At 39.4% G+C, this 12,477-nt stretch overlaps 1 protein-coding gene across 5 annotated transcripts in view; it reads right to left on the bottom strand.

Moving 5' to 3' along the window:
- Positions 1-12,477, bottom strand: part of WNK1 (WNK lysine deficient protein kinase 1) — a 104,243-nt gene that overhangs the window by 57,269 nt on the left and 34,497 nt on the right. For all 5 annotated transcript variants that reach the window (XM_088521562.1, XM_088521563.1, XM_088521566.1 and 2 more), the window contains exons 2-4: positions 11,005-11,177; positions 6,493-6,713; positions 4,279-4,436 (exon numbers count right to left, since the gene is read on the bottom strand). In XM_088521562.1, the coding sequence (XP_088377688.1) occupies positions 4,279-4,436; positions 6,493-6,713; positions 11,005-11,177 (552 nt within the window). The remainder of the gene's footprint in view (positions 1-4,278; positions 4,437-6,492; positions 6,714-11,004; positions 11,178-12,477) is intronic.

Below are 12,477 nucleotides of genomic sequence, written 5' to 3'. Positions count from 1 at the left end.
AATATGCATAAAACCAGTCAACGGAGGAATAATGTTTCACAGAGAGGACTCAAAGCAGACAGATCAAAAATCCTTCTGAAGTTTTAGCAAATCTTTTTTTGTGTGTGTGCCAGAGAGTATGCAACAGAATTTCACATCTTCACTACATTTGGTACTGTAACTACCTCTAATTGTTGTGATGTGATGAAGACTTGCCTGGTCGCTAACCCAGGAGTGCATGAGGCACCTAAACAAACAACTGCCTCTGCACAGACCTGGGGCGAGAGAGAGAAATCATGGGGACAGTCAAGGCTACCTTAATAGTGCAGCCCATCATTTTCAGTTAAGTACAGGCCTAGGTGCTTTCACCGAAGCGTAAGTTCCCATTGGATATATGCAAACCTAGATGAAGAGGAAGAGTGCTTAAATCTTGGAGGTGTTTTGTTTGTTTTAAACAGTAAGGTAAAAAAAAATACAGGAATTGTAATATTTTTAAATAATATTTGGAACCATTTCCAAAGTATAGTATAGTTTTACAGAAGAAAGCATGTTCTTTTGTAGATGAAGTTGCAATATTGTGATTTGGCAAAACTAAAGAAACTCAAGCTCCTTTATGCTTGAGTGTGAAGACATGCAGAGATCATTTTCCATTCAAAAGAAGCTGCTAGTGAAAGGGCCATGATGGAGCACACTGGAGGGTGCAAGTCCTTTGTCACGAACATCTGCCGGGTCTCTACCAGAACTGCAAAACAACTATAACTTAATACCTTGATCCCTAAAAACTATAAGCAGCTATTTAAAACTAGGCATGTATCCAGGTTTTTCTACTGAAAGAAGAATCTTTCTACTCAACACGTGCCATAAAATCTTGTATTTTTCTCTTGGGACAGGGAAAATTCAGGAACATCATTGCCCTAACACTCCTTTGCTAAAGAAAAATTGAAACTTCACTGTGGTAATGTGAACAGCAGAGTCATCTTGGAAACCCTGGGTTCGCACAGCCATCCTGTTTTCAAGAGACAAAGCAACGGAAATTGGGCTAAAGAACATCTTAACTCAAGAAGGAACTTCAGCCCTTAGGTAAGCAAATGTCTGGGTATCAAATCTAACTCCATTATTTAATTAGAAAACTGCTCGAAATAGGGAACATCCTGACCAGAAGAGGTACGATGCATAACTGAATATTGTAAGCAATGCTACATCCCATCTGGGCGTCAATTAGAGCAATAACAAAAGAAGGAAGTGAAACCAAAGCATGAACAAAACGGGAGAGAAGAATTTAAGTCTGTTGTACTGAGTCTAGTCCTGAGACGATGCTCTGAAAACTGAGTTACCTTCTACTAGTTTTTAACTCAAACAATAGCCAGAATTTAAGGTAACGGAGCAACTATCCTTTGTACTAAGCCTAATGTTGCATAGAAAAGGGGGAGAAGAAAATCAATTTAAATACCTATATCCTGCATAGTGTCGCTGCACAACCTGATCTTACTGCCTTTGAGGGTTCGGTGGTTTTTAGTTCCTACATGACATGTCTTTTCACCAGCCCATCACTACTGTCTTTCCTTCAGGTCTTTCTGTATGCTCCTGGATAAAAATAACCCTGTAATTTGAGGCACAACAAGGCTACAGTTCCTACCTCAAAATATTCCTAAACATTACTAGCAAAGTAACAGATTGGAGAGTTCACTTGGAAATGCTGTCAGCTTCCAAAGCCAGGTTAACTTATGCTGGAAGTAGAGAAGGAAATGCACTGGCAAGTACTCCCCATGCTCCCAAAGTGCACCCATACAGGCAGCTTTCTGACTACATTCTGCCACTGATGATTTATATACTGTATTTTTAAGTACTGAATTTCTTGGCTGGTTCACCCACACCTATAGATAGTGTGAAACCTCCTAAAATCTTTTTTGAAAGGACAGTAAGAAAACTTTGTTTTCTTAAACAAAGAACAAGGACAGAAAACTTTAAGGGCCTTTCTATAGGTTTGCAGAGCTTTCATGGAGTGGTAAAAAAAAAAAAAAAAAAAAAAAAAAAAAACGATACAAACAGTATTTCATTCCACTTTCATAACATGGTCCTGCATTTTGTGTTATGGAAGAAACCCCGAATTCCCCAAGCTCAGTTAAGATGGGTTTGTGCTTTATTCCCCAAGACGGCTCTCTTTTCTTCATAAAAATTATTCCTTTGAATCTATTTAAGTTTTGTTTTTGTTTTGTTTTTAACTAGGAAACAGCCTTCTGACTTTAAGATAAACAAACCAAATACCCTAAAACAGAGCCTTTACTCCTAGTCTAGATGTAGACACACATATGCTTCATTTTATCTTACCATTCTTTTTTCCTTGGGAAAGGAAACAAGAAGTACTTTTTTCATTTCACACCACTCAAAAGTGGTGGATGAAAAGCTCAAGAATTCAAATCTAAATGCAATTTTTGTATCATCAATGGAAGTGTGATGTAGAAACTCTTCTCAGAGCGACCCAATAACAGAATTTCACCCTGTTTTGAACAGTATGCAGGACCACTCAGTGTTTCTCATCTACTCAGAAGTTCAACAGTTGACCAAAAATGATGGGAAATAAAGATCTATCAAGGTTGCCAAAATTATAACAAAGAAATGGTTAAGTTCAATTATGGTAAGTTTTTAGGTAAGTTTGTTTGCTAACAGTCCCTCTAAAACCTTCTACTTGCTAAGAACTTTGCAAACCAGCAGCTCATTAAGACTCGGGCACTTCCAAGCCCCAAAATGTTTCATGAGCAGTTTCATCTCTCCACAACTCAGTTCCTAGCACTTTCTAAGGAAAGGCAGGGCAGTTGGATCCACCTCACCAGCTACCCTATTCCAAGAAAACACATCCACCAGTTCCACACCAAAAACGTTTCTTCGGCTCTGGGTAAGATGCACATACCAAAGGATAACACTAAAACTGTTTTTATGGGCTTTTTTCTTCTTTCACTGATCAAGATAGCTCAGAGATCAGATTCTGCTGTAAGCAGAGCAACGGCTAGATTTTACCCTTGTTTCTCTCAGTTTAGAAAATTATGGATGGCAGTTCACTATCGTACAAAAAAAAAATTCTTCCTTTCTTTTTCCTCCAGCTCTTGTGCCTCTACTATATTCCCCTTCAAACAAGGGGAAATCTCTCTTATTTCACCAAGCCTACCTTCGTAATTCACTACTAACTGTAGTCAGCAATTATGTCTGTCTTTTATAATGCTAGGCATCAGGAAAAGGGAGTATTCTATTTTTCCAAAGCTAAGCAAGTCTTTTTAGTAAATCCTCAAATTCTTAAAGATAATACACAGACAGACAAATGGGAATACTTGGTCTCCTGTCTGTGGACAAAGGAACATCCTTATCCTCCTGTGCATGTGTACACACACATTTTGGAAATGCCAACATAAAAAAAAAAAAAAAAAAAAAAAAAACTTTGCTTTTCCATGTGGCCACCTCACTATTCTTTCTGAATGCTTAGATGAGAACGTTGAACACATTCAGTTTTCTTTCCCGCACAGGTGTAGTTTTCATGACACTATTTTAGAGACCACAAAGTAAGTCTATCCATAAACATCCTTAAATATTTTTAGCATTGTAGCCTTCTTAAGTCCAAGGTCTGCAGGTCCCACTTAGCCTAGTCGCATGAGCAAATTCAAATCTCTTGCTTCTTCTGTCACCTTTATTTGGTTTTACTAGCACAACCTACACCACTGCACTTATCAGCCTTTTCCTGTGTGAAGCACTTGCCTTCTATCTACCAAGTATTTCCACTGCCTAATGAGAAGTGCACCTGACACATAGCAACTGGAGATCACTTAGAATTCAGTAAACTATTAACTTAAAATCATTTTAAGGAACAACTTATGATTTGCCTCAGCAAGCAGCTAAGCCATAGTGTTTTGAATGTGTGATCCAGCTTTATTCCAGTGAACAAACTTACCAGGTAATCTCCAAGACCAAAACACTTACCCAGCGTTTTCAGAGTCACAAGAGTTTCAAAAATTGTCTGGTTTGGTGTTTTGCTTGTTTTTTTATTTTTTTTCTTTAAATCCTTATGCATTACCTACTTATATACTGAGGAAGTATTAACACACACGGAATTTTAATTCCATTCACTTTTTTACAAGCTTCTGACTGGCTGTTTGGTAAGTTGAATCATTTTATTCCCCTCCAACCCATTCCTGTCCTGCAAGCCCTTGTCAGCTTGTCTTTCTCCCCACTCTTGCGCAGTGCCAAGCCAGCCAGCTATGCTCCTTTGCCAGCTGTAGCAGCCTTAAAATCTGAAGTGGGGGAGGAACTTACACTGGTCACTCGTCGGTAGATCTGCGCAGCATTTTGGCACTCAGAATAAGGATACTCAGACGTGGCCATCTCTAGCATACACATCCCAAAAGCATATACATCAACGGATTCATCGTATTTCTCCTCATACATCTCGGGGGCCATGAACTCTGGGGTACCTTAAATTAAAAGAACGATTCAGACTCTAAATGTCTCAAAGCGAGCAGAGGCTGCTGGCGTTACTCACCGCAGGAAGAAGCGGCTGGGCAGACCTGTGAGACAAGAGAAAGTGGAGGCAAAAAGAAGAGGGAGGAAACCCTTAGTCACTCTGTTGCATCGACATACTTTGAGAGTCTTGCATTGCAAGGCCTTTATGGAATAAGAATGTCACAGAAGTGCTGAGGCAATTCCTGCTTTACGCATGTTAGTCAATGCCATTATCAAAACAGATTGCATCCAGCTGGAGTCAAATGGAGAGGTGGGGATAGAAAGAGGGGAAAACAGTCAGACTAGCCATAGGCTGCAAACCAAATACTAAGGAGAGTTAAGACACTTACCTTTTCTACCTGTAAAAAAGGAGGTATATTAAACCTGTTTCAAAAATTACCTGACGGTCCTCCACTGCAAAAGAAATAGCATTGGTAAGAGCCCACAGCTAGTCTCTGACCTTGTGCTCATCACTTACTTTTTTAAGTAGAATGGTTCAGGAAAGGCCTTGCAATGAAAAACTCTTAAAAATATAAATCTTCATGAGAAAGAAGAAAAAGTAATTTTCTGCAAAGGCCACTCACCAGAGCCCTTTTCTTCATATACTTACCTTCCCACCTGCAGTATATTTATAGGCCTACTGCAGATACAGGCATTAGTGAGGGACATCCTACAGTCAAAAATACTTAGAAATACAGAGAGATTGAGTTACAGGCACAGAGCGTGAGATTCAACAAGTCCCATTTAAATAGTTTGCAGAAAATTATTGCCCAGTGAAGCATCAGAGCACCCCCCTCTGTAAGCAAAGAGATGGCATTGTATGATCAGATTTACTTTAAGCCAGAGATGCAAGTTTGCTTTTCGCAAATTTAAGCACAGAATTATTTCCTGCAGATACCAGATTCAAGACAATTTGCAGATCATTCAATATAACCACATTGCTTGTTTTCACCATGCTACACCAAAACAGAATGTAATTGTAGTCAGTTATCCAAAGGCTAACCGTTGATGGTTAACAAGATAAGAAGTGGTAATCTTCCAATTAAAAGTTTAAGGATAAGACGAGTATGTTTAAGATGTTTAAGAAAATTTTATTTATCAATACAGTATATATTTCATTTCTATTAATAGTTCCACCTGGTTAAGAAGCAGGAAATATTTTAGTGATAGTTCGCAAGACGATTTACAGGTGTTTATCATTCATCCCATCAAGGATTTCAATATAGGACTGTTGAGCAAATTTGCATTTTAGCAACCTTTAAACATTAGGAGCATGAAGAACAACTTCAATCCCTGCAGCCTATTGAAACAACTATAAAAACAAAGCTGATAAAACCGATTCTTTAGAAGAGTCACAAGAATGACTAGACTGTTTCCATCCACCCAATAGCCATTTGCCACAGGCCATTAGTGAATGTTTAAGGAGGAGAACAGAGCAAGCATAAGGCAATACTTCCCCAATATATCCTGCTAACTTACAGAAATCCACATTCTAGGGACTTCCCAAAGGTGACAGCATATTACTACCCTCCTATTTAGTAGTTTTAGTTGACTTTCTTTGATAACTTTAGTTTCTGCCTCTGTGCAAACTAAAGTGTAACAGATGGAATACTGACGCCTGGTGACAACCCAAAGAATTTGGCTATATAAATTAATGCTGGGCTAAACATTGACAGGTTGTTAGAAAGAGAAGCTATGTCACCAAAACACAGTTGTACATTGCTTGAAGAAACATTGCTCGGATTTACATGTAGTGAAGCAAGAGTGGTTTTATCAACAATGTTGCACTAAACCATTGGGCAAGAGAATAAATATATATTCCAAAATACTTATCATGTCAATATACAAAAGCACAACTGTAACTTTGGCATATCATCTCATTAGAAACACAGAATGACCTCAACAGCACAGGAACAAAGCCTGCACTTTTGGGTACTTTGACCATGTACCTTTAAAAACTTTCTTAAAAGACTCAAGTTTCCAAGTAGGTGGACTGGCTTGCCAGCCTGTAGGACAAGAGGGACTTACCTATCACACTTTTGGCAAAAGAAGCTCGTTTCAGAGTCGCCAGACCCAGGTCTCCAATCTTGACGGATCCAGTGGGGCCGGTAATGAAGATGTTGTCACATTTTAAGTCTCTGTGGATAATGGGAGGAGTGCGCGTGTGTAGAAATTGCAAGCCTTTCAGTATCTGACGGCACCAGCTTCGTAGCACTTTGATTTTCATCACTTTAAATCTTTTCAAATACCTAAAGAAAATACAAGAGTAAGTTATACATGCTCAAAGGTTGGTTAACTATAATATGCAGGCAGCTGCCTTGCTAAGATGAGAAGCATACAGATACTTAAAACTATTAATCATAATATTACATTATCTACTCATTTAAGAGTTTGCTCAACCTTTCAGGCCTAAAGCACTTAAAGCAGTTACAGCATTTTGCCTGACTAAATAAAAGAAGTGGGAAGGAAGAAGAGGCAGAAAAGAGCATAACAAGCACTAAAGATCCAATGAAGTAAAGAGCTGTTGCAAACAGTGCAAAAGCTATGGAGTCAGAACAACCTAGACTGACCTATATTAGTCTGAGCACCCTTAGCCTAGGATTCCCAGCTGAACTGGAAGGCTGCTTCAAAATTACTTGCTGAGTTTAGTCAAGCAATTTAACAATTCACAGAGATGGTTTCCCTAGGGGAGAAGAGGGTTTGATCACTTGAATTGGACTGACACTGCTCACTACTTCAGAGAAATAGAGCTTGGGGAGGGAAAAAAAGCAGAGAGAAGCAAAGCAGATCGTATGTAGACTCGGCCAAAGAACTGGTTCAGAACAATTTCCGCATAAAGTCATTGTGTCTCTTTGCAGGAAGAACATGGCCCAGAACCGCTCTAACATCGTCTCTTTTAAAATCCATAGCAGATAAATCAAATTTGATCCCCAAAATATTTTCCAGTGGTTGCAACATAAGAGTATGACCTTATTCTACTCCTTCAACAGATTAGAGATGCTATAAAATGAGCAACCTATCAGAGCATCCAAATGTTTTCTAGTAGCACAGCAGATGATGAACATATCTTAAGGTGGTATATTCTCACACTCTATCTTTGGGTATATCCATTTAAAGCAAAGAACTCCTTTCCTCTCTTTCTTTCTAAAAATTTAGACTCAAATACATTCAGAAAAGGAATTGTTGAAAAGTATGCTTTGAACAGAGAGGGCTTGAATTCTTATTCAGCTAACATTGCACGGTTCAAGCCTAACTAGTCTTAAAACACTGTAAGACTGGTGGCAAATTCTGTCACCACTATGAGGTTTAACAGTTATAATTTTAGAGTAAAACCAAGACAGTTACATTAGCCCATTGCAGTGTTTGTTCTCTACATATCCTCTTGATGAGCAGAACAAATCCTGATGAAATCACTTGGACTAATGCCAACACGAAAAGTCAAGACATTAGTAATCCCCCCTATTTTAAATTTCTCCAGTTCAATGACAGTCCTGGAAATCGAGTTGCTAGAAGTTATCATGCTGTGGAAACAGATCTGTAAAAGCAATCAGGACCGAGTTCCAAACAGAAATCACAAAACAGAATGTAAAGAAAGGCAGGGAAAAAGCCAAGCCAAGGAAGGAGACAAACCAAAGGAGGTTCTGGATCCCATCAACTACCACTTGAATTTTTGCTATTGACACAACCCTCATTCATCTCTCTTGAGCCCGTTCCAAGGATCACATGGCAGGGGCACTTCAGTTCAGCATTTGGAATCCCTAATTACATTCTTGGTTTCAAATACACTAGTCTACTGCCAGCTTCTCACTCTTAAAGGACCTGGGCCCAGACCATCACCCAGCATCCTGTGGTGCTGCTGTAAGTTTTCCAAAACATTGTCATGGACCAAGTCACATGTCACTTAAGGCAGACCACATTTTAAAATGAAATCATGCATAAATATACGAATGCAAAAGATCAGCTAGCACATTTTCCTTTTTCTTACAGGTACAGAATAACTCAGGTTGGAAGGGACCTCAGGAGGGCTCAAGTCTCCTGCTCAAGGCAGGCTCAGCCACGAGGTCACATCAGGTTGTTCATGGCTTTATCCAGCCAGGTCTCAAAACTCACAAAGGATGCATACAGTGCAGCCTCTCTGAGCAACCTGTCCCACCAGCTGACCATCCCCATTGAGAGGAGGTTTCTCCTTTAGTGCAATCTGAACCTCTCATTTCAATTTATGCCCACTGCCTCTCACCCCCCTACTATGCAGCAACATAAAGAGCCTGATTCAGTCTTCTTGACCTCCCCATGGGGACTAGACTGCTCTTCAGTCTCCCCCAGGCTCCATCTTTCCAGCAAGCCCAGAACATCAGCCTCTCTTCACACTGGAAGTGCATCAGTCCCTGGCCACCTTGGCAGCCCACTGCTGAGCTTGCTCCAATTTAACTGATGCTGCTCCTGTCCATTTCACAAGGTAGCAGTGAAAAAATTATCTATGTATATATATGTCTTTGCACAGAATAAAAGCAAAGATGAGAACACAAGTCTTTCTTAATGAACTAGGAGGTTAGACTAGACCTTCAATAAATAGAGAGAAATGGGAACTAAAATTTGTCTTTCTCCACCAACCTCTTTTTCAGCCCAAAGGCTGTTGGTCTATGTTAACTTGTAATCCCTGCAAGCCAGAGAAAAACTAATAAGTTAGCAGAGACAGCTGTGAAAGTATGTGTCCTACCAGAGAGCTGCCACATTCTAAGGCAGAATGGGCAGAATTCTAAGGCAGAAAGAGAAAAGACTTGTGGCTGAGATTAAAGTCAGAAGAAGTCATTGCCTTCATTTGTAGCATAATTAAAACCAAAATTAACAACTGAATTCATTTTTTCCAACAGTTTAATTCCAAGCTACTATACACTACCAGTAAGCAATTAAATTTGTACAATACTTGAGTTGTGTATTTTTCTATTGCTATGATTCATGAAAATTCTGTGTAAAATTAGAAATTTGCCCCAAAGGATGAATCCATGGTATTTTTTACATTATTTGCGTGTGTGTGTGTATATATATATACATATACGCACACACACATTTATGCATATATACATATACATATTTTATATATAAAAATAGAAGTATGCAAAAATGATAAAGCATCAGAAAAAGTTACTTCAAGATGCCACCACACTTTTCTTGTGTCGATAACTTTTTTCCTCCTTCATCAAGCAGCTACAATGCCCATATCCCACACCTCAAAAAGAGGAAAAGATCATTTGGAATAAAAGAAAATATGATAAACATATTGAAAAATATGGGAGTGATACTTAGTTGAATTTCATAACAAAAACCAAGGTTGCAGTATAAATCTAGCAATACAGCACAGTTGGCACAATGAACAAATTCCATCTTTAAATAGGCGAATCCATAAAGAGGTGTAAAACTTTTATTTCTGTCCTGAGCACAGGACTTGAAGCAATTATTTTAAGCATCTTAAAAATAAACTCCAAAAAGTCTTCCCTGAACACAGGTACATACAGAAACTTGCTGCAACTTTTAGCTCTTCAGCACTATTTCAAGTGACAAACAGTTCCCTATAATTGCAGCCCAGAATCCCAATGGACATTTTTCATTTTTTCCTGCTTTAGGCATGTCCATTTGTGGCTATCAATAAGCATCACAAAAAAAAAAAAAAAAAAAAAAAAAACACACCCACCAAGAAACCCGCAGGATATTTAGGCTATTTATACAAATGGATTGCAAATTCTTTCCAGTCTCTACAGGCTGCTGTGAATGCCTCTCAGAGACATAAATGGTACTGAATTAAAACAAATGCCCCACAATTCCTGAATTACAAGCTCTGGTGAGTTTATTTCCAGCAGATTACCTGTAACTCGATGTTCCCAACAAGCTCCCAGCCCTGCAAGTTTCTGGAGAGCAGGCCAAGGCGGAAGGCGTCCGTGCAGCCCCCTGCAAGCTGCAGCTACCACTAGAGGGCTCTCGCAGCAGGTTCATTTCCCAGGGTCTCCTTAACACTCTTGACAGATTCGGTTTCACTCGGCTACTTCACAGCTTGAAACTCCAGGCATCGCCTTGAGTTTCAGCAGCGATTTCAGGTTTTTGTTAGGTACTACCCTGTGGAGTTTAAACTAAATGAATTTTCTTCTCTGTACATATTATTTGTAGTGTCGTTACACCCAACACTGGGAGATGAATCAGGTAGGGCTTTGAGCTTAACAAAGCAGCTTACACTCCAAAAAGGCGGCAGCTGGAGGGAAAATGGAAGATTTTGGGAGAAGTGAAGAGCCAGTGCTGCCCTCTTGAACTCCCGCGCGCTGCAGGCTCTCCTGTATGCGCTTCCTAGGAGGCCGCCAGCAGGGACGTGACATCCTGCTCCACACAGGATGTCTCACTACACCTGGCCGTGCTTGTCAGCCTCTTCTCGACCAAAAATCTACCCGGGTAACTTCAGCTGTCAGTAGAAGGATTCCATCCTAACTTACCCCAGAATATGACCTACTTTCAGCGCTCTTTGTCATGTGTGTTGACGTGCCCATGCTTACTTACGTTTTCAGTGTTCCAGATGTCATGAGTTCCGTCACAAGAACAATACATTTTTTTCCTTTGACTGTAGACTCCCAGGAATCATAGAACCGGACAATGTTGGGATGCTGGAGCCCTTTCAGCATCCCAGCTTCCTCTTTAAATCTTTGTCGTTCTGACTTGGACAGTTTCCGATCCTAGGGAGAAAGAAAAAGTAAAAAAAACTTTGCTTTATTTTCTAGCCGGAGAGCGCAGTAACCTGAGAAACAGACTGACGATTCTTAATTATTTCTACAACATGTTTCTAAGAAAGCATATGTGCATAAATCACATATATATTTATATACGACATATAAATATGTTTTATACACTCACACACATATATGCATGTATGCTTAGAAGACCTTTTGTTATTTCTATGCTTACACTATCCAGACCAGAAGTAACCGACTGCATTAACTCTCCCCATGGGGAGAAAAGTATCAAATCCCTAACACAAAGGATATAATATTAACAGAACAAGCAAATTTGGGTTAGATTTTAATTAAAAGCACAACCTCACAGCAGAGGAAGTTTCTCCTGCAATCCAGTACCAAAGAAAATTGCACTAGAGATGGACAGCAATCTTTTGGCAAGAGACATATCATAAGAAAGCCTTCTTGGACGTCACGGCTGCACCATCTCACAAGAGCCATCTTCCCAGTATGGACAAGACCGGGACCTGCTCTCACCAGCCTCAGTTGAACGTTCCTAGCGAATGGAATCTTGGTGTGTTGCTCAGTTTGGGAATGCCTCGCTGCCATCAGGTCGAGCAACTGGCGTAAGGCGAATCCATAGGTAAGCAGTATTAAAAAATATTTCAGGATATGCTAAAAACCCACAGGATTTTAGAATCATTGTTTCAAATATGGTTTATGAATAACCCGTGAGTTCTTTTGTCAAATCCAACGGAGAACTTTAGGTCACTTCATTGCCTATTTCCTTTTCAATGAAGAGGAGGTGCTATGAATAAGCAGAGTTGACTTACACTGTTCACAACCTCCTATTGTCCCCCAGGGCTGCAATTCCTCTTCCTTTGTTAACAGTTAATGTGTTTTCTCAATACTGTTCAGCCATACTAATGTCTAAACCATCCTCTATTCATTTAGAGTATTAACTTTTTCCGAGATGTCTACAGAGTATCTCTGGGCACAGACAAGCTTGGATTATTTCCAAATGAAGACCCTGTTTCCAGAATTGTAAAATGTTTTCAGCTAAAAGTTTGAAAATATATTTGAATTTATTTTGGGATCAGTAGCTTATCAGTGTTTGTAAGTATCAATCACACATGCACTTTTATAGTTCTCGTTAGGAAAAAGCTGAAATCTTAAGTACCACAAATTAAATCTATAGATACAAACCTACATCTACTTCCCTCTGCAGAAATTAGCTCTACCACTCCTTCTCACTCTTAGGAAAGCATACTTGAATATATTCAACATAAGCTTTGATCGAGAA

The sequence above is a fragment of the Tinamus guttatus genome, unplaced genomic scaffold (genome assembly GCF_059628265.1).
Source record: "Tinamus guttatus ecotype Peru unplaced genomic scaffold, ASM5962826v1 Tinamus_guttatus_pri_ptg000125l, whole genome shotgun sequence".
Taxonomy (NCBI): Eukaryota; Metazoa; Chordata; class Aves; order Tinamiformes; family Tinamidae; genus Tinamus; species Tinamus guttatus.
This window is presented reverse-complemented; position numbering and strand designations above follow the sequence as displayed.